Source organism: Anser brachyrhynchus (assembly GCF_964034855.1).
Source record: "Anser brachyrhynchus genome assembly, chromosome: 34".
NCBI classification, from domain to species: domain Eukaryota; kingdom Metazoa; phylum Chordata; class Aves; order Anseriformes; family Anatidae; genus Anser; species Anser brachyrhynchus.
In genome coordinates, this window is record NC_137727.1 from 260,450 (window position 1) to 283,142 (window position 22,693).

At 48.6% G+C, this 22,693-nt stretch overlaps 1 protein-coding gene and 3 gene segments (V, D, J or C); 2 read left to right on the top strand and 2 right to left on the bottom strand.

The window, feature by feature from the left end:
• Positions 1 to 236: 236 nt before the first annotated feature.
• On the top strand, positions 237 to 10,490 carry LOC308184487 (uncharacterized protein). Of its 2 annotated transcripts, none has more exons than XR_013942669.1 (2): positions 237 to 1,344; positions 7,808 to 10,490. XR_013942669.1 is itself a non-coding variant. In XM_080571599.1 (2 exons), exons 1-2 carry the CDS (start codon positions 2,209 to 2,211, stop codon positions 8,644 to 8,646), a joined length of 1,236 nt encoding a protein of 411 aa, XP_080427725.1. In that variant the 5' UTR covers positions 2,077 to 2,208; the 3' UTR covers positions 8,647 to 10,455. The 2 variants fall into 2 exon arrangements, 1 of the variants encoding a protein (XP_080427725.1); XM_080571599.1 differs by lacking the exon at positions 237 to 1,344 and adding an exon at positions 2,077 to 2,605 and having other exon boundaries at positions 7,808 to 10,455.
• Positions 2,683 to 3,438, bottom strand: LOC308184470 (immunoglobulin heavy variable 3-23-like). The segment is given in 2 exons: positions 3,325 to 3,438; positions 2,683 to 3,218 (listed from the first exon to the last, which is right to left on the bottom strand).
• On the bottom strand, positions 5,353 to 6,405 carry LOC308184495 (immunoglobulin heavy variable 3-23-like). The segment is given in 2 exons: positions 6,076 to 6,405; positions 5,353 to 5,969 (listed from the first exon to the last, which is right to left on the bottom strand).
• Positions 10,491 to 12,061: 1,571 nt separating the features above from the next.
• Positions 12,062 to 12,995, top strand: LOC308184496 (Ig heavy chain V region 914-like). The segment is given in 2 exons: positions 12,062 to 12,198; positions 12,305 to 12,995.
• Positions 12,996 to 22,693: the final 9,698 nt, after the last annotated feature.

A 22,693-nucleotide genomic window follows, 5' to 3' on the forward strand; every position in this document is an offset into this window, starting at 1 on the left:
AGTGCTGCTAATACCCGCGACCCACTCGAGCCCCTTCCCAGGTGCCTGTCGCATCCATGCCATGTAGTAGCTGCTGAAGGTGTATCCGGAGCCCTTGCAGACCAGGGTCAGGAACCCCCCGGGCTTCACGAGGCCAACGTCTCGGCCGCGCGCAGCCCTGTGGGTAAGGACAGACAGTGGGGGGACCAGCCTGGGGGATCCTTGACCCTGGTCTGCAAGGGCTCCGGCTATGACTTCAGCAGCTATGCCATGGGATGTGCTGGTAGTGCTGCTGGTGGTGCTGGTGGTGCTGATGGTGATTGTGATGGTGACGGAGGAGTTAGTAGCGATGGTGATTCTAGACATGATGATGCAAGAGAGCATGGTGGTAGTGGTTGGAGTGGTGATAGGGCTGGTGGTGTTGATGGCTGACAGTATTCACATCACCAACACCATCATGAACATCACAAAGACCATCACCAACACCGTATTCATGAGCAGTTCCACAACCAATATCACCGGCAGCTCCAGCACCAGCAACACCATCAAGCCCACTAGCAGCAGTACCACAACCACTACTAGCACCTTTCGTGCAGTAGTAGGTGGCGGTGTCTTCAGCCTTGAGGCTGTTCATCTGCAGGGTGAGCGTGCTCTGCCCGTCGTTTCTGGAGATGGTGAAGCGTCCCTTCACCGCCGGCGCGTATCTTGTGGTACTACCACTGGTGCTAATACTCACGACCCACTCGAGCCCCTTTCCGGGCGCCTGTCGCACCCAGTTCATGCCGAAGCTGCTGAAGGTGAAGCCGGATGCCTTGCAGACCAGGGTCAGGGACCCCCCGGGCTTCACAAGGCCCCCTCCGGACTCATCCAACATCAGCTGCTGCTTGTCCAGGAGGATCCTGGGCCCTCGATGCCCCAGCCCTGCAGACGTCCAGGGCGACATCCATCAGCCTGAGGGCTTCGTGGGCGGAAAGCCTCAGGAGCGACGACCCCAGAGCCCAGCACTGAATGAGAAGAGATATGGGTGGAGAACCTGCTGGTGGCCGGGGTGAGTTGTGTCGGGGCCTTTCCCTTGGCCATGAAGAATGAGAGCAGCACCAGCAGCACCATCAGTTGCATAAGCATAAACCCCAACTACCACCACTACCAGCTTTTTTCGCGCAGTAGTAGGTGGCGGTGTCTTCGGCCTTGAGGCTGTTCATCTGCAGGGTGGCCGTGCTCTGCCCGTTGTTCCTGGAGATGGTGAAGCGTCCCTTCACCGCCGGCGCGTAGCCTGTCCAACTACCATCGTTCTCAATACCCGCAACGTACTCGAGCCCCTTCCCGGGCGCCTGTCGCACCCATTCCATTTGGTAGCTGCTGAAGGTGTATCCAGAGGCCTTGCTCCCCAGGGCTGCAGGTGGCCGAGACGTTGGACGAGTCCAGAAGGGGCCTCGTGAAGCCCGGGGGGTCCCTGACCCTGGTCTGCAAGGCCTCAGGCTTCACCTACTGCAGCTTTGGCATGTTTTGGGTGCGACAGGCGCCCGGGAAGGGGCTTGAGTTCGTTGCGGGTATTTACAGCAGTGGTAGTTACACAGAATACGCGCCGGCGGTGCAGGGACGCTTCACCATCTCCAGGAACAACGGGCAGAGCACGGCCACCCTGCAGATGAACAGCCTCAAGGCCGAAGACACCGCCACCTACTACTGCGCGAAACGTGCTTACACTGGTGGTGGCACTGCTGAAGATATTGATGGTGCTGCTGGTGCTCATGGCCGCCGTGAGTTGTGTCGGGGCCTTTCCCTGGGCCATGAATAATGTCACCAGCACCAGCAGCACCACCAATCCTAGCACCATAAGCGTAACCACTACCATAAGCTCCTTTCACGCAGTAGTAGGTGGCGGTGTCTTCGGCCTTGAGGCTGTTCATCTGCAGGGTGAGCGTGCTCTGCCCGTTGTTCCTGGAGAGGGTGAAGCGCCCCTGCACCGCCGGCAAGTACCATGTTCCACCACCGGTGTTAATACCCGCGACGACCTCGAGCCCCTTCCCGGGTGCCTGTCGCACCCAGTACATGGCGTAGCTGCTGCTACCTTCAGCGACTACGACATGCAGTGGGTGAGAGAGGCGCTCGGGACGGGGCTCGAGTGGGTTGCGAGTATTTGGAGTGGGTGATAGTAGCACATTGTCACGCTGGAGATGAACAGCCTCAAGGGCAGCGACACCAGCACCTACTACTGCGTGAGGGAGGATGTTGGTAGTGGTTGGAGCACTGCTGGTGCTGGTGGTGTTGATGCCTGACTATATCAACATCACCAAGGCCATGACGAAAAACACAAAACCCATCACCAACACCGTCATCATGACCAGCACCACAACCAACATCACCACCAGCACCAGCACCACCAGCAATGATTGCACCAGCACCACTATCAGCACTTTTCGTGCAGTAGTAGGTGGCGGTGTCTTCGGCCTTGAGGCTGTTCATCTGCAGGGTGGCCGTGCTCTGCCCGTTGTTCCTGGAGATGGTGAAGCGTCCCTTCACCGCCGACGCGTAGCCTGTGCTACCATCGCTCCTAATACCTGCGACTGCCTCGAGCCCCTTCCCAGGCGCCTGTCGCGCCCATCCCATGCCGAAGCTGCTGAAGGTGAAGCCGGAGCCCTTGCAGACCAGGGTCAGGGACCCCTGGGTGCAAGGTTGGGGCACGGAGCAGGAAATTTGGGCTTAGTTCAGAACCTTGGGGTCAATGGAATGAGTTGGGTTCAACAAATGAGTTGGGGTGAAATGCCAGGGATTTGGGTGATCAGGATGACCAATGTGACCAGCACCATCAACATCACCACCACCGCCATCAATAGCAACGCCGTCAACGTCACCACCACCACGAACGTAACCAGCAACAGCAGCACCACCAATGCCACTACCATCAGCTGTAGTATAACCACCAGCACCACCCCTCGTGCAGTAGTAGGTGGCGGTGTCTTCGGCCTTGAGGCTGTTCATCTGCAGGGTGAGCGTGCTCTGCCCGTTGTTCCTGGAGATGGTGAAGCGTCCCTTCACCGCCGACGCGTACCATGTGCTACTACCAGCGCTGTTAATAGTAGCGACCCACTTGAGCCCCTTCCCGGGTGCTTGTCGGATCCATCCCATGCTGAAGCTGCTGAAGGTGTATCCGGAGCCCTTGCAGAACAGGGCAAGGGACGCCCCGGGCTTCACGAGGCCCCCTCCGGACTCGTCCAACGTCGCGGCCGCCCGCAGCCCTGGGGAGGAAGGACAGAGAGCGGTGGGCTCAGCCGCACAGCACGGGCCCCCGCACGGCCGTGGGGAGCCGGGGCCGCCGGCAGCCTCCGCGGGACCGGGCCCTACCTGGGACGGCGGCCAGGAGGAGGAGGAGGAGGGCGAAGGCGTGAGGACTCATGGTGGGCAGGGGAAGGGGGAGCCGGGTGCTGTGGGGATGCTGGGGACGGGCGCATTTGAAGTCACCTGGAGGGGTGTTCATTGCGTTTCCTCCTTGGGGCATTTCATTGCCCTGAGTTATTTCATTGCACTGAGTTACTTCATTACATTCTCTACGATGGGCTCATTAATTGGGCTCGTTAGATTTTTTCCTTGTTCCATTTCAGGAGCACTCATCGAGTTTCCTTGTTATGTCATTGCATTCCCTGCCACGCACTCATTAATTGCATGCACTGAATTATTTCAGGGCGATCCTGACCAGGACTCATCGTGTTTCTTTGCTGAGTAGAAACAACTCAACAAACTTGAGACTTGTTGCATTTTCTGCTATGCCCTAATTAATAAGACGTGTGGAATTATTTTATTTTGATCTTTGACAAGCATTCGTTGTGTTTCTTCGTCATTTCATTTAATTCTCTACCATGCACTAATTCATGGGGTGCTTTGAGTTATTTCATCGTGATCCCTGATCACTCGTGACACAGAATTATTTAATTGGATGGATTATTTAATATGGATGCTGAGTAATTTAATTGCAGTCTCTCTAAATGGACACAGGAAACAGAAAGCGGCCGTGTTTCGGGGCTGCTCCAGCTGCTGAGGTTTCAGGAAGTGTGAAAATAACTTTTTTTCTGCCCAGAAATAGCCCCCGCACAAACATCTGCCTGGCTATGCTTGGGTGGGCAGCGCTGAAGGTCTTGGCAAAAAATTCTCAAATTGGGGGTTTTTAGCCCTGAAGTGGGGTGACATTCCCACATTTTGGAGTCAGCTGGCCCCAAAATCTTAAAAATACTCTCGTATTCCGGAATAAATGGATAAAAAGAGGAAAAATTTCTATGTGATAGCTGTGTAAATGGCAAGAATAATAATCAACACCCCAATTTCATTCAAATTGGTGTCAAAAAGTAGGAAATGTGTATTATTTGCATCGAAAAACATCCATAAAGGGCAAGGGACCCGCATCGTGGGGCCACAGTGCCCCTGAAAATGAGCCAGGTGCTTATTTTTGGGGCAAAGAGGGCATACAGAGCCAAACACCTCTGTATTTGGGGCAAAAATAGCCATGAGAGGGCAAAAGCATGCCCATACTGAGGTCAAGAGTAAGCATAAGAGGCAACGCGTCCTTCTATTTGGGGCAAGGGTGGCCACGAATGGGAAAATCCTTTAACTTTTGGAGCAAAATGTTCCAATAGTGTGGGTAAAGCAGACCTCGCTGCAGTCCGGGGGTAGTCCCAAACATCTCCGGCTTCACCTTCAGCAGCTACCTCGTGGTTTGGGTGCGACAGGCGCCTGGGGAGGGGCTTGAATACGTCGCAGATATTAGCAAGGATGGTAGTGGCACATCCTACGCGCTGGCGGTGCAGGGACGCTTCACCATCTCCAGGAGCAACTGGTAGAGCACGCTCACCCTCGTGATGACCAGCCTCAAGGCCGAAGACACCGCCACCTACCACTACGCGAGAGCTGCTGGTGGTTGGGGTGGTGAGAGCGCTGGTGCTGTTGACGGCTGACAGTCTTAACAACTCCAGCACCATCACCATGACCAGCACCACAACCAACACCAAGAGCAGCACTGGTACCAACAGCACCATCAATATTTTCAGCAGCACCACAACCACCGTAAGCACTTTTCGCGCAGTAGTAGGTGGCGGTGTCTTCGACCTTGAGGCTGTTCATCTGCAGGGTGAGCGTGCTGTACCAGTTGCTCCTGGAGAGGGTGAAGCGTCCCTGCACCGCCGGCAAGTACCATGTGCTACCACCCTCGCTGTCAATACTCGCCACCAACTCGAGCACTTTCTCGGGCTCCTCTCGCATCCATCCCATGCTGAAGCTGCTGAAGGTGAAGCCGGAGCCCTTACAGACCAGGGTCCGGGCCCCCCCGGCTTCACGAGGCCCCTCCGGACTCATCCAACGTCGCGGCCGCCCGCAGCACTGGGGAGGAAGGACAGAAAGAGGTGGGATCAGCCCAGGGGGTCCCTGACCCTGGTCTGCAAGGGCTCCGGCTTCACCTTCAGCAGCTACAGCATGGATTGGGTGCGACAGGCACCTGGGAAGGGGCTCGAGCGGGTTGCGGGTATTCAGAGCGATGGTAGCACATCACGAACCCGCTATGAGCAGTGGTAGCACAGCCTACACGCCGGCGGTGCCGGGACGAGTTTTGTCGGGACCTTTCCATGGGCCGTGGATGAGGCCAGCAGCGCCAGCAGCACCACCAATCCAACCAAGAGCAGTACAACCACTACAAGCGTAACTTCTCGTGCAGTAGTAGGTGGCGGTGTCTTCGGCCTTGAGGCTGTTCATCACGAGGGTGGCCGTGCTCTGCCCGTTGTTCTTGGAGATGGTGAAGCGTCCCCGCACCGCCGACGCGTAGAATGTGCCACCACCACTGTTAATAGCTGCGACGTATTCGAGCCCCTTCCCAGGTGCCTGTCGCACCCAATACATGCAGTAGCTGCTGAAGGTGAAGCCGGAGCCCTTGCAGACCAGGGTCAGGGACCCCCCGGGCTTCACGAGGCCCCCTCTGGACTCGTCCAACGTCGCGGCCGCCCGCAGCCCTGGGGAGGAAGGACAGAGAGCGGTGGGCTCAGCCACACGGCACGGGCCCCCGCACGGCCGTGGGGAGCCGGGGCCGCCGGCAGCCTCCGCGGGACCGGGCCCTACCTGGGGCGGCGGCCAGGAGGAGGAGGAGGAGGGCGAAGGCGTGAGGACTCATGGTGGGTAGGGGAAGGGGGCGCCGGGTGCTGTGGGGACGCTGGGGACGGGCGCATTTGAAGGCCCCTGGAGGAGCGTTCATCGCGTTTCCTCCTTGGGGCATTTCATTGCCCTGAGTTATTTCATTGCACTGAGTTACTTCATGGCCCTGAGTTATTTCGTTGACTTGACTTCTTTCATTGCGTTCTCCACAATGGGGTTGTTAATTGGGCTCCTTGAATTATTTCCTTGCTCCATTTCAGGAGCGCTCATCGTGTTTCCTTGTTGAGTTATTTCCTTCCGTTCCCTGCCAAGAACTCTGGACCCCCCAGGCTGAGCCCACCGCTCTCTGTCCTTCCTCCCCAGGGCTGCGGGCGGCCGAGACGTTGGACGAGTCCGGAGGGGGCCTCGTGAAGCCCGGGGGGTCCCTGACCCTGGTCTGCAAGGGCTCCGGCTTCACCTTCAGCAGCTACCAAATGCACTGGTTGCGAGAGGCGCCCAGGAAGGGGCTCGAAGACATCGCGCTTATTAGCAGCGATGGTGGTTACACAAGCTATGCGTCGGCGGTGCAGGGACGCTTCACCATCTCCAGGAACAACGGGCAGAGCACGGCCACCCTGCAGATGAACAGCCTCAAGGCCGAAGACACCGCCACCTACTACTGCGCGAGAGATAACGGTGGTGCTGGTGCTGCTCCTGGTGCTGGTTTCATTGACGGAGATCCTCGAGGGTCACCTCCTCCAAGCTTGGCAGCCGTGCATCGCTGCAAAGAGTGAATCAGGCAATGATGCCAGGAGGTCCGCACGGAGGAACGTGGAGCTCCTGGGCCAAGTCGCACACAAAAGGCAGCCTACAGGGGGGTGGAAGTACGTGGGAGGAACACCGAGCTGTTGTCTGAGCATCCCAGCATGAAGCTGGGAACCCAAATGGCCCGCTGGAGCGGTCAGGGATGACAAGGACGATGCGAAGGTCTTCTGTGAGGACATCGGTGACAAAAGGAGGACCGGGAGAACGTTGGCTCGCTGCTGAAGGAGGCCGGGACCTGATGGGGCGGGGTGTGGAGAAGGCTGAGGTCCGAATGCCTCCTTCACCTCGGCCTTCTCCACCAAGACCGGCCTTCAGGAATGCCATGGAGTAAGCCTGGAGAAAGGGAGGTGTTCCCGTGCTGGGAGAGAACCAAGACAAGGAACACTGGAGCTGGACATCCACCGGTCCCAACCGTCGATGAGGCCGTTGGCTCCCTCAGGACCCGCAGGTGCTGAGAGACCCGGAAAAGGCCTCGCGAGGCTGCTCTCCGTGGTGGGCCAGTCCCGGTGACTACACGACGACGCGATTAACAACATGATTAACATCACCAACACCATCATGGCGACCGGAATCACCGTCAACATCACCAGCAACACCAGTACCAGCAGCACCAGCAGCACCAGCAGCACCAGCAGCACCAGCAGCACCAGCAGTCTCTTCAGCACCACCACCACTACCAGCACCTTTCGTGCAGTAGTAGATGGCGGTGTCGTTGGCCTTGACACTGTTCATCTGCAGGGTGGCCGTGCTGTACCAGTAGCTCCTGGAGATGGTGAAGCGTCCCTTCACCGCCGGCGCGTAGTATGTGCTACTGCCACCGCTGTTAATAAGCGCGACAAACTCGAGCGCCTTCCCAGGCGCCTGTCGCACCCACTCCATGGCGTAGCTGCTGAAGGTGTATCCGGAGCCCTTGCAGACCAGGGTCAGGGACACCCCGGGCTTCACGAGGCCAACGTCTCGGCCGCCCGCAGCCCTGTGGGTAAGGACAGAGAGTGGGGGGATCAGCCTGGGGGATCCCTGACCGTGGTCTGCAAGGGCTCCGGCTATGATTCAGCAGCTATGCCATGGGATGTGCTGGTAGTGTTGCTGGTGGTGCTGGTGGTGCTGATGGTGATTGTGATGCTGACGGAGGAGTTAGTAGCGATGGTGATTCTAGACATGACGATGCGAGGGAGCATGGTGGTAGTGGTTGGAGTGGTGATAGGGCTGGTGGTGTTGATGGCTGACAGTATTCACATCACCAACACCATCATGAACATCACAAAGACCATCACCAACACCGTATTCATGAGCAGTTCCACAACCAATATCACCGGCAGCTCCAGCACCAGCAGCACCATCAAGCCCACTAGCAGCAGTACCACAACCACTACTAGCACCCTTCGCGCAGTAGTAGGTGGCGGTGTCTTCGGCCTTGAGGCTGTTCATCTGCAGGGTGAGCGTGCTCTGCCCGTCGTTCCTGGAGATGGTGAAGCGTCCCTTCACCGCCGGCGCGTAGTATGTGCTACTACCATCGTTGTTAATAGTAGCGACCCACTCGAGCCCCTTTCCGGGCGCCTGTCGCACCCAGTGCATTTGGTAGCTGCTGAAGGTGTATCCGGAGCCCTTGCAGACCAGGGTCAGGGACCCCCCGGGCTTCACGAGGCCCCCTCCGGACTCGTCCAACGTCTCGGCCGCCCGCAGCCCTGGGGGGACCTGGAGGAGCAGAGTCACCGCCCGGCCATCGCTGGGTGAACATAAAAAGGCCCAGCCGGAGCCGAATCTGGGCAGATTTAACCCATTCTGTGGTGGTCGCTGCAAGGAAGTACCATAAAGGGCCAAAATGTTCATGTGTTTTGGTAAAAAAAAATGTGTCCAAAGCAAAAGCATCTCCATATTTGCCTCAAAACTCAATATATGGGCCCAAACTCATGGGTGAAAAGTGGCCATCGAGTCAATGGGGAGAGCCTGGGTTTGGGCTTGGTGCAAGGTGTTGGACTCAGAGTAGGGGATTTGGGTTCAGTTAAGGGAAATTGGGCTCAGAGAAGGGAATTTGAGCTTAGCGAAGAGACTTTGGGTTCAGTGAAGGGAATTTGGGCTCAGTGGAGAGAATTTGGGCTCAGAGAAGGGAATTTGGGTTCACTGAAGGGAATTTGAGCTCAGGGAATTTGCCCCAAAGATGGGAACACTTTTGCCCCTTTGTCTGTTTGGACCCCAAATACAGGCATTTTTCTGAGCATCCAGACTCCAAAAATAAAAGTGTTTTCCCATTTCCATTCGTCTTTGCCCCAAAGAGAGGGACACGTTGCCTATTGGCCTCAGTAGGGGCATTTTTTGCCCTTCCATGTTTTTTTTGCCCCAAATATGGTTGTGTTTGGCTCTACATGCCTTCTTTGCCACAAAACGCGAGTATTTGACTCATTCTGGGGGGCATTGTGGCCCCATGATGGGGGTTCTTTGCCTTTTATTGATATTTTTTGGTTCAAGTAATACACAATTCCTACTTTTTAACACTAATTTTCATCAAAATTGGATGTTTATTGTTATTCTTGCCATTTACACACCTATCGCATGGATTTTTTTCCTCTTTTTCCCATTTTTTACAGAATACAGATATATTTTTAACATCTTTGGGCCAGCTGAGTCCAAAATGTGGGAATGTCATCCCACTTCTGGGCTGGAAACCCCCAATTTGAGAAGTTTTTGCTGAGACCTTCGGCGCTGCCTCGGGCGCCCACCCAAGCGCGGCCAGCCAGGTGTCTGCGCGGGGGCTATTTCTGGGCAGAAAACGAGTTATTTTGGTACTGCCTGAAACCTCAGCAGCTGGAGCAGCCCCGAAAAGTGGCCGCTTTCTGTTTTCTGGACCCATTTTTTGCCTCCACACCTGGGGCCGGGGGCGGGGAGGCGCCGTGGGCACAAAAGCTCCGTGCAGGGAGCGTGGAGCTTGCCGGGAAGATTTTAGGGGAGGAGGCTGCATGGGAGAGATTGCAATTAATTAATTACACATCCATAAGTGATAATTGCATGGGAGAGACTGTAATTAAATAATTCAATATCCATGAGTGATGAGTGCATGGGAGGGATTGCAATTAAACAATTCAACGTCCATAAGTGATGATGACGTGATGGGAGAGATTGTAATTAATTGATTACACACAATTAATTGTAATTAATTGATTACACATCCATAAATTAATTGATTACACGTCCATAAATATTGCAATTAATTAATTACACTTCCACAAGTGATAATTGTATGGGAGAGATTGCAATTAAATAACTCAGTGCCCGTAAGTGATGATGAGGTGATGGGAGAGATTGTAATTAATTGATTACACATCCATAAATGATAATTGCATGGGAAAGATTGCAATTAATTAATTACATGTCCATCAGTGATAATTGCATGGGAGAAATTGGAATTAAACAATTGAGTCTCCATAATTAATGAGCATATCACAGAGATTGCAATTAAATAATTAAGTTTTCATAAGTGATAACTGGATGGGAGAAATTGCAATTAAATAATTCCACGTCCATAAGTCATGATTGCATGGGAGAAATCACAATTAAATAATTCATTCTCAATATGTGATGATTACATGGTGAAAACTGCAATTCAAATAATTAAATAAATGAATAATTAAATAATCGAATAATTAAATAATCAAACAATAAAATAAATAAATAAATAAATAAATAAATAAATAAATAAATGATATATTTATTAAATGGTTAAATGTTTGAATGCTTAAATAAATAAATAAATAAATAAATAAATGGTTAAATAATTAAGTGATGAGCAGATCCCAGAGTTTGCAATTAGACAATTCCAAGTCCTTGAGTAATGATTACGTGGGGGGAAAAAAAAAAAAGTAATTAAGTAATTTGTTCCCAATAAGTGTTGATTACATAAAGGAGATTGCAATTAAATAATTCATTATCCATTAGTGCATGGGGGAAATTATAATTAAATAATTGATTCTCCATAATTGATGAGCAGGCTACAGAGATTGCAATTAAATAATTAAAGGTCTGTAAGTGATGATTGCGTGGAAGAGGTTGCAATTAAATAATTCATTCCACGTAGGTGATGAGCTCCTGATTGCAATTAAAAATCTCCCTGCACACCTGCAATTAGCTCTGTGCAGAGACCGAAATTAAAAAACCCGCTCTGAGACTCTGCAATTTGACGTGTGCACAGGATGAGGGCGCTGATGAGGCTGCAATTAATTAACTCATCAGGCAGTGGATGCAACGAAGTAATGCACACAAGCAATGAGCATGCTGAAATGATTGCAATTAATTAATTAATCCAGTGCACAAAAGTAATGAGAAGATGGTGGGGATTGGTGTGGGATAACCCCATGCACAAAAATGATGAGTTCATGTCAAACATGGCAAGGAAATAATTAGGTGCACCCAATTAACGAGAGCACGGTGAAGATTACAACAAAATAACGAGGAAAGGCGATGAGTTCATGTCAAAGATTGCAATTAAATAATTCTGTGCACTCAATTAGTGATTGTATAGTTGAAATTACAATTAAATAAGTCAACGAAGAAAAACAATGAGAGTTCATCAAAGATTACAATGCAATAAGTCAATGGTCCCAATTAATGAGTCCATTGTAGTTAATGTAATAAAATAACTCAATGGGGAAACATGATAAGTTCCTGTCAAAGAATGCAATTAAATAATTAAACACACACAATTAATTAGAACATGGTAGGGAATGCAATGAAAGAAGTCAACAAGGGAACACGATGAGTTTATGTTGAACATTGCAACGAAATAATTAAGTGTGCTCAATTAGAGTCATAATGGAGATTAAAATTAAATAATTCAACGAGGAAACATGATAAATTCATGTCAAAGATTGCAATTAAAGAATTAAATGCACCCAATTAATTAGAACATGGTAGGGAATGCAATGAAATAACAATGGAACACGATGAGTCCATGCCAAGGCCGGCAATTAAACAACTCAGCGCGCCCAATTAACGCATGGCAGAGAGCGCAATGAAACGAATCAACGCGCTCAACTGTCAGGTGCCAATCAAGGATGGTAATTAAACATCTCGATGCACGCCGCTAACGAGCGTGGCGCGAAACCCGGTCCCGGCCCCTCCCCACGAAACCGACCCCCCCGCCTTGGAGCCCGCTCCCCATGCAAATACCCCCTCCGGGCGCCTTCAAATACGCCCGTCCCCAGCAGCCCCACAGCACCCGGCGTCCCCTTCCCCTGCCCACCATGAGTCCTCACGCCTTCACCCTCCTCCTCCTCCTCCTGGCCGCCGTCCCAGGTAGGGCCCGGTCCCGCGGAGGCTGCCGGCGGCCCCGGCTCCCCACGGCCGTGCGGGGGCCCGTGCCGTGCGGCTGAGCCCACCGCTCTCTGTCCTTCCTCCCCAGGGCTGCGGGCGGCCGCGACGTTGGACGAGTCCGGAGGGGGCCTCGTGAAGCCCGGGGGGTCCCTGACCCTGGTCTGCAAGGGCTCTGGATACACCTTCAGCAGCTTCAGCATGAACTGGGTGCGACAGGCACCCGGGAAGGCGCTCGAATACGTCGCGGGTATTAACAGCGGTGGTAGTAGCACATACTACACGTCGGCGGTGAAGGGACGCTTCACCATCTCCAGGAACGACGGGCAGAGCACCCTCACCCTGCAGATGAACAGCCTCAAGGCCGAAGACACCGCCACCTACTACTGCGCGAAAAGCACTGGTCACGGTGGCTCAGAGCCCGTGCACGGCTGTCACAAAACCCACCGCGGCGATATCTGCCCATCTGGAGTTCCAAGCGTGCCCAGAACCTTGCACCGTGCCCGAGCCTCATGAACCGTGCCCAAATTTCCTCCACGGTCTTGGTTTGAGGTTGAATTTTTCGCTACGTGTTCAGATTTACTGAACCGTGCCCAAGTTTCCTCAACAGAACCCGAATTTACTGAACCATGCCCAAGTTTCCTCAACAGCACCCGAATTTACTGCACCGTGCCCAAATTTCCTCAACAGCACCCAAATTTACTGAACCGTGCCCAAGTTTCCTCAATACCACCCAAAATTTACTGAACCATGTCCGAGTTTCCTCAATACCACCCAAAATTTACTGAACCGTGCCCAAGTTTCCTCAACAGCGCCCAAAATTACTGAACCATGCCCACAGTCCTGCTCTGAGTCCAAATTTCTCACAGTTTGCCCACATTTGATGAACCGAGACCAAATTTCCGGAACCAAACCCGCAATTTTGGTCTGAGTTCAAATTTCTCTCAATATGCTCAAATTTACTGAACCATAGCCAAACTTCCTGAAATGAACCCCAAGTTTTGGTCTGAGTTTACATTTTTTGCAACACACTCAGATTTACTGAGCCATGCCCAAATTTACTGAACCGTGCCCAAACTTCCTGAACTGAACCCACAGTTTTGGTCTGAGTTTAAATTTCTTTCAGTATGCTCTAATTTGCTGAACCGTGCCTAAATTTACTGAACCTTGCCCACAGTCTTGTTCTAAGTCTAAATTTCTCTCAACATGCTCAGATTTGCTGAACCATGTCTAAATTTCCTGCACCTAACCCAAATTTCCTGCACTGAGCCAACAGTCTTCAAATTTCTCTCAATATGCTCAAATTTACTGAACCAGGCCCAAATTTACTGAACCGTGCCCGAACTTTCTTAACTGAGCCCACAGTTTTGGTCTGAGTTCAAATTTCTCTCAGTATTTTCAAATTTACTGAACCGTGCCCAAATTTACTGAACCAGGCCCAAATTTACTGAACCGTGCCCAAACTTTCTGAACTGAGCCCAAAGTTTTGGTCTGAGTTCAAATTTCTCTCAATATGCTCAAATTTACTGAACCAGGCCCAAACTTTCTGAACTGAGCCCAAAGTTTTGGTCTGAGTTCAAATTTCTCTCAATATGCTCAAATTTACTGAACCGTGCCCAAATTTCCTGAACGAAACCCGCAGTCTTGGTCTGAGTTTAAATTTCTCTCAGTATGCTCAAATTTACTGAACCCTGCCCAAACTTTCTGAACTGAGCCCACAGTTTTGGTCTGAGTTTAAATTTCTCTCAGTATGCTCAAATTTACTGAACCCTGCCCAAATTTACTGAACCGTGCCCACAGTCTTGTTCTAAGTCTAAATTTCTCTCAACATGCTCAGATTTGCTGAACCATGTCTAAATTTCCTGCACCTAACCCAAATTTCCTGCACTGAGCCAACAGTCTTCAAATTTCTCTCAATATGCTCAAATTTACTGAACCAGGCCCAAATTTACTGAACCAGGCCCAAACTTTCTGAACTGAGCCCAAAGTTTTGGTCTGAGTTCAAATTTCTCTCAATATGCTCAAATTTACTGAACCATGCCCAAACTTTCTGAACTGAGCCCACAGTTTTGGTCTGAGTTCAAATTTCTCTCAATATGCTCAAATTTACTGAACCATGCCCAAATTTACTGAACCAGGCCCAAATTTACTGAACCAGGCCCAAATTTACTGAACCAGGCCCAAACTTTCTTAACTGAGCCCACAGTTTTGGTCTGAGTTCAAATTTCTCTCAATATGCTCAAATTTACTGAACCAGGACCAAATTTCCTGAACAAAACCCGCAGTCTTGGTCTGAGTTTAAATTTCTCTCAGTATTCTCAAATTTACTGAACCATGCCCAAACTTCCTGAACTGAACCCGCAGTTTTGGTCTGAGTTTAAATTTCTCTCAGTATGCTCAAATTCACTGAACCCTGCCCAAATTTACTGAACTGTGCCCACAGTCTTGTTCTACGTCTAAATTTCTCTCAACATGCTCAAATTTGCTGAACCATGTCTAAATTTCCTGCACCCAACCCAAATTTCGTGCACGGAGCCAAAGCTCATCAAATTTCTCTCAATATGCTCAAATTTACTGAACCATGCCTAAATTTACTGAACCAAACCCGCAGTTTTGGTCTGAGTTTAAATTTCTTTCAATATGCTCAAATTTACTGAACCATAACCAAATTTCCTGAACCAAACCCGCAGTCTTGTTCTGAGTCCAAATTTCTCTCAATATGCCCAAATTTGATGAACCGTGCCCAAAATTTCTTAACCGAGCCCACAGTCTTGTTCTGAGTTGAAATTTCTCTCAATATGCTCAAATTTCCTGAACCATGCCCCAAATTCCTGAACCATGACCAGATTTTCTACACCAAGCCTCCAGTTTTGATATCTACCCAAATATCGACACATTTTGCCTCTTTTGGGTAGTTTTGCCCCAAGGATGGAGATGTTTTGTGATTTAGAGACATTTCTGCCCCCAAAATGGGAATGTTTTTGCCCTTTTGGCCATTTAGATCCCAAATACGGGCATTTCTCTGCCTTTTGGGGGCATTCAGGCTCCAAAAATTGAAGTATTTTCCCATTTATTGCTATTTTTACCCCAAATATAGTGAGTTTTATCTCTCTATTGCCCTATTCTCAGCAGACAGAAGGATCTTTTGCCCTTTATGGCCAGTTTGCCCACCAGAATTATCATTTGTTTGTCTTTTAAGAACATGGTGGACTCCAATATGGTCTTGTTAGTCCATTTATGGATATTTTAACCAGAAATATGGATATTATGACCATTTTTACCCCAAACACAAGGATGCTTTTGACCTTTCTTGCAAGTTCTTCCCCAGGTATGGAGATGCGTTTGGTTTTTGTGGTCATATTTGCAACAAATATGGGAATTCTTTGCCTTTTATTGTCAGCTTCACCCTAAAATTTACAATATTTTACTCCTAGTGCAGTTTTTTGGTCCCAGATTTGGCCATTTATTCACTTTTATGGCCATTTTCCCCCAAATGTGGGAATGTATTGCCTCTTTTGGCCAGGTTTGCAGCAAATTTGGGGTTGTTTTGTCTCCTATTGCCCATTTTACCCCCAATATCATGATGTTTTGCCATGTAGACTGAGTTTTCTCCCAGATTAGCATGCCATCACCTTTCATGGCCAGTTTTGCCAATAATACAGGGATTTTTACCTTTTGTGGCCATTTTAGACCCGAATACAGCCACGCTCGGCCCTTTATGGGGATGCTTTACCCTTTATGATCATCTTCACCCCCAAATGATGATGTTTTTGAATTTTAATGCAAACTTTTGCTCCAATTTGGAGAACTCTTCGCATTTTGTTGTCATACGAGCAACAAATGTTGAGATGACATTTTTAGAGGAAACCTGTTGTTTTTTTTTTTCCCCATTTGGGGCCCTTTGGGAGGAAGGAAATCAGCTTGAGGCCGCTCGGGCGTGGAGCTTCGCGGCGTCGGGGGACGCTTTGGGGGATTTTGGTCCCCCCTGTGTCACCGTGGGTGGTGCTGCTGGTTGGGTTACACGGTGCTACAACCCATGACAAAAAATGATATTCTGCTCTACTTGAGAAAATCTGAGGATTTTTTGACCTCTGTGGCCAGTTTTGCCCAAAATATAAGAATTTACAAGTCCTTTATGGCCCTCGTGGACCATAAAATGTCCCAAATCTTGGGACATTTCACTCTTTATGGTCAAAACAGAAGAATTTTCGTATCTTTGATGGTCACGATGACCCCAAATCTGGAGACATTTCACCCTTTATGGCCAGTTTTGCCCAAATACAAGGATTTTTGTGTCCTTTATGGCCATGGTGGCTCCAAACCTGGGGACATTTCACCCTTTATGGCCAATTTTGCCCAAAATACAAGAATTTCCATGTCCTTTACGGCTCTCGTGGTTCCAAATCTTGGGACGTTTCACCCTTTATGACCAGTTTTCCAAAAAATATAAAAATTTCCATGTCTCCGATGGGCATGGTGGCTCCAAATTTGGGGATATTTTGCCCCTTATGGCCAATTTTGCCCAAAATATAAGAATTTACATGTCCTTGACGGGCATGATGGTTCCAAATTTGGGGATTTTTCACCTTTAGGACCAGTTTGGCCCCAACCATGAGCATTTTTCTGCCATTTATGACTGTTTTGGACCCAGATTCAGGGATATTTTGCCCTTGGTGGTCTTTTGGTCAACGTGTCCGGAGATGCAGTATTTATGGCGATGTTTTTGCTGAAAATATGGGATATTTTGGCTATTTTAGGCAGAAAAAGGAGGAGCTCAGCTCGCAGTGGCTTGGGCGTGTGGCCTCTTTGGCGGGCGCCGGGGGATTTTGGTCCCCTCTGTGTCACCGTGGTGCTGGTGGTTACGCTAATGACACGGTGCTACATCCCATGACAAAAACAGTGTTTAGGGCTCTTTGAGCCAATCCTGGCACGTTTTACCCATTACGTCCATTTTTGCCCCAAAGATGAGTGCTTCTCTGCCCATTACAGGCATTTGAACCCTGAATTACGGTGGTGTTTTTCCCCTTTTGGGTCATTTGCTCAAAGAAAATTGGGATGTTTTTTGTCTTACGGATAGATTTACCCGAAGTAGATGAAATTTTCCCTTTTTCTACCAAATTTCATGCCAAATGTTGTGATATTTTGCCCTATATGGCCAATTTTGCACCCAATTCAGACATTTCTTAGGACTTTTGTGGCTAGGTTTGCCCAAAACATGGGGATAATTTCCTTTTTATTTTTTTTTCCATCCCAACACCTAATAGGAACATTTTGTGATTTTTCTTTTTTTTTTTTGCCATGAATTTGTGAATGCTTTTCCTGTAATAACTTTTTTTTTTTTTTCTCGAATATTTACCAATATTTCTCAAATCTCAAAACACTGGGAGACTTTTGCCCACTACCGCCCCTTTTGCGGAAAATCTAGGAATTTTCTCTACCTTTAAAATCAAGCTCTGCAGAAAACTTGTGGACGTTTTGCCCTTTGTGGGTGTTTTAGCTCCAAATATGGTATATTTTTTCCTTTTTTGGGGCCATTTGGGACCATTTCAGAGGAAGGAACTGATCTTGCAGCCGCTCGGGCGTGCAGCCCCGCAGCTTTGGGGTCACATGGGGGGATTTTGGTCCCTTTTGTGTCACCGTGGGTAGCGGTACTTGGGGTGGTGCTGATGCACACAGTGCTTCATCCCATAACAAAAATGATTCTTGGTGGCCAACGAGCAAATCTGGGGGCCTTTTGCCCTTTTATGGCCAGTTTTGCCCCAAATACAAGAATTTCCGTGCCCTTGACGGGGTTGGTGGCTCGAAATCTGGGGAAGTTTCACCCTTTATGCCCAAAATACAAGAATTTCCGTGGCTTTGACGGGCGTGGTGGCTTCAAATCTGGGGACGTTTTGCCCTTTATGACCAGTTTTGCCCCAAATATTGGATGCTTTTGCACTTCTTGGCCTATTTTCCCCAAGATTTGGGGCCATGTTGCCTCTTAAGGCCAGTTTTGCCCCAGACACCAGGATCTTTTGGACCTTTATTGCACATTTTAGCCAAATATGGAATCGTCTTTGTCTTTCATGTTCATATTTGCAAAAAATACGGGGATGATTTTGCCTTTTATTGTCAATTTGCCACCAAATATGTGGATGTTTGCCCTTCGTGGCCATTTTTTTCCACTGAATGTGGGGATATTTTATCTCCGTGGCAAGAATCGGATGTTTTGCCCTTTATGACCATTTCTGCTTCAACTAAGGATATTTCTTTGCCTTTTGTGGTGAATTTTATCCCCAGTGGGGTCAAAATGTCCTTTTATTGACATATTGACACCTCACATAGACATCTCTTGACTTTTTTTTCCTGTTTTGCCCCAAATTCGTGAATGTTTGGCCTTTAATGTCTATTTTTTCTCTAAATACTGAGATTTTATGTTGTTTAAGATCACTGTTGCCCCAAACGTCGTGATATTTTGCCCTTTCTCGCCACTCTTCCCCCAAATCAGGGATGTTTTTGTCCTTTTTTTGGGGCCGTTTGGGGCCATTTGGGAGGAAGGAACTCAGCTTGCGACCGCTCGGGCGTGGAGCTTCGTGGCACTGGGGGACGTTTCGGGGGATTTTGATCCCCTCTGTGTCACCGTGAGTACTGGTGCTTGTTGTGCTTATTACACGGTGTTACATCCCATGACAAAAACGATGCTCGGCTCTACTTGAGCAAAACTGGGGATTTTTTGACCTTTTCGGCCAATTTTGTCCCAAACGCAAGGATTTCCATTCCCTTTATGGCCACGGTGGCTCAAAATCTCGGGATTTTTCCCATTTATGGCCAGTTTTGTCCCAAACATGAAGATTTCCATGTCCTTGATGGGCATGGTGGCTCCAAATCTGGGAACATTTCACCCTTTATGACCAGTTTGGCCCCAAACATGAGCATTTTTGGTTATTTTGGCCCAAAATACAGGAAAATGTTGCCCTTGATGGTCATTTAGTCAACATGTCCGGAGAGATTTCATATTTTATGGCTATTTTTACCCAAATATGGGTAAATTTGCCTCTTCCAGCCACTTCTTTGCCAAGAGTTGAGATGTTTTGCCCTCCATGGCCATTTTTCCAACACAGATAGGATTTTCGTTGCCTTTTTGGCTACTTTTGCTCCAAATGGCCAATTTTTTACCCTGTATGACCAATTTTGGCAACTTCCATGGACTGTTTGTTGCCTTTATGCTTAATTCTGACTCAGATTTGTGGATGATTTTCACTTTATGGTCACTTTTATACTGCATATTGGGGTGCCCGTGCTCCTTATAGCCATTTTTGCCTTAAATATTGGCACTTTACCATTTGCGGTCATTTTTTTCTGGAAATTCAGGAATATTTGTCCTCTTACTACCATTTTTCCCCAAATATGAGGAAATACTTTGGCCTTTCTTTCAAGTTATTCCTCAAGTGTGGAGGTGCCTTTGTTTTTTATTGTAATATTTGCTTCAAATTTGGGGATGTTTTGCCTTTTAATGACATTTTTGCAAGAAATATGGAGATTTTTTGCCCTTTAAAGCCAGTGTTGGCCAAGAAGGATGGGGGTATTTTATGTTTTATGGCTAGATTTACTCCAAATATGTGGAATTTCCCCTTCTTCTCTCATTTCTATGCCAGTGGTTGAGGTGTTTTGCCCTGTATGGCCAATTTTTGCACCAAAAGTGGACATTTCTTAGGCTTTTTGGCAAGATTTGCCTACAACATGGGGATAATTTGCCCTTTTTTGTTTCATTCCAGCACCTAATAGGATCATTTTGTGAATTTTTGTTCTTTCTGCCATGCATTTATGGATGTTTTTCCTATAATGACAATTTTTCTCAAAATATTAGGATACTTTTGCCCTTTATAACCAGTTTTGTCCCAAAAGTAGAGACGCTTTTATCCAATGGGGCCCATTTTGCAGAAAACACGTTGAAAAAAAAAAATCTCTTTTTTTTTTTTTGCCGCAAATGTGGGGATATTTTGTCCTTTATGGTCACTTTTGCTGCAAATATGGGGTATTTTGGGCACGAGGGGGAGGTGCTCAGCCTGCAGCCGCTCGGGCGTGCGGCCCCACATCGCCGGGGGATTTTGGTCCGCTTTGTGTCACCGTGGGTGCTTGTGTTACTTGGGTGTTTGCTACGTGCGTGGCTTATGGTTATCACAGTGCTTCATCCCATGACAAAAACCATATTCCGGTCCCGGCTCCGCTCCCCACCGCTGCCGCACTTGGGGGGGCCTTTCCGGGGGGACAAATGCCATTTTGGGGCAGGAAACACGGGTTTTGGGACATCTGCCACCAACCCAGTGGTGTCCCCGGAGCCCCAAGTCCCCCCGGGACCACCTCAAAACTTTGGGGTCGTTTCGCCTCTTACGTGCCAAAAATTGGGTGGTTTGCCCTTCATGGCCAGTTGTGCCCCGAATATGGGGATATTTTACCATTTTCCCACTCTTTTTGCTCCGTTGTGACCATTTCCTTTATTTGGCCACTGAATCTTCAAATATTTAGGTTGCCCTGCCCATTATGGTTATTTTTGCCTCAAATACTGGCGCTTCTTCACCATTTGTGGCCTTTTGCCCTTTTATGGCCAGTTTTGCCCCAAATATAGGAGTGTTTTTATACTTTATGGCCAACTTTTTCCCAAATATGGACCTTTAATGGACCTTGTAGCACTATATATGGTTTTTTTTTTCACCTCTTATGACCATTTTTCCCCCAAATTGGCATTTCTTCACATTCAGTGGCCAGTGTTGCCCTAAATATGGACTTTTCACATTTAAATAATTAACTAAATAAGGGCCTCCATGCTCTTTTCAGCACCCAACAGAGGATTTTTTCCCTTTTACTGTCATTTTGCCCCAAATCTGGGGATCTTTTGCTCCCTGTGGTCACTTCTTGCCTGTTTACGGGGATATTTTTGCTCGTTATCACCCGTTTTAACGAAGTTTGGGGCTGCTATCCCCCTTTATGACCATTTTTGACCCAAATATGGGAACAATTTTGCACTTCATGGCCTTTCTTTTTCCAGAATGTGGGGCTGTCTTTTTTGCCGCAAAAACGGGATATTTTGGGGCACGAGATGCTCTGCCTGCAGCCGCTCTGCCGGGGGATTTTGGTCCCTGCTGTGTCACCGTGGGTGCTAGTAGTGGTTACGGTGCTTATTACACGGTGCTACATCCCATGACAAAAACCGTCATTTTTCTCTACTTGAGCAAATCTGAGGGTGTTTTGCCATTTATGGCCGTTTTTACCCCAAATATGAAGACTCCCGTATCCTTTACGGACACTCTTTCTCTACATATGGGGATATTTTTCCCTTTAAGTCCAGTTTTTAACCTCATAGTGAGGTCGCTTTCACCTTTTTTGGCAAGTTTTCCAGCAAGTCTTCTGATGTTCTTCCTCTTCCGGCCCATTTTCCCCCAAATATTGCGAGATTTTACGTTTTCTGGCCAGTTTGGCTCTAAATATGGGGACACTTTTGCCTTTTACGGCTGGTTTTGCAGCACTGTTGGGGAAACTTTTGCCCTTTCCACCTTCTTTACCCCAAATACGACCATGCCTTTTTATGGACACTTCAGCCCTAAATACGGGGGCATTTCACTCTTTATAGCCATTTTTACCCCAAATATTGACGTTTCTTCACATTTTGGGCAAGCTTTCCTCCAGATACGGATGTTTCTTTTCCCATCGTGGGCGTTTCTCCAGCAAATATGGGGATGATTTACCTCTTTTGGCTGTTTTTGCCTCAAATATAGGCACATTTTCCTTTTTCTGGCCATATTTCTTCTAGATACTGTGATATTTTTGCCCTTTATGGCCAGTTTTGCAGCAAATACGGGGATGCTTTTCCTTTTAAGGCCATTTCCCCCCCTATTATGGGAACGTTTTTGTCCTTTATAGCCATTTTTACCCATTTCTGCCTCGAACACCCATATGAGGCCGTATGGATGCTGGAGACTTTTACGAGCCATTTTACCCGTTTTTGCCCATTTCAGCACCCCTTGGGCACCGCCGATGACCTCAGCAGCGCCGCAGGAGGAAGTTTGAGCCGAAAACCATCAGTTTTGGCTCTGCTGGGGGATTTTGTTCCGCCCCGTGTCACTGTGGGTTGTGCTGGTTTTACTTGTAGTAGTGTTTATCACCGTGCTACGTCCCATGACAAAAAACCATGCTCAGCATTCTGGGGACATTTCACCCTTTATGGCCATTTTTCTCCCAATATTCCCATTTCCCTACCTTTTATGTCTCCAAACGCCAGTTTTTACCCCGTTCGGCATGTTTTCAACCAAATACGACAATTCTTTACCCCAAATACGACGAAGTTTTCCCCTTTATGGCCATTTTTCCCCCAAATATGGGGATATTTCCCACTCCATACCCAATTTTTGCCCCCAATATGGACATTTCTCTGCCACTGTGACTCAAATATCGGGATGTTTAACCTTTTATGGCCATTTTTGCCCCAAATATTGGCATTCCTCAA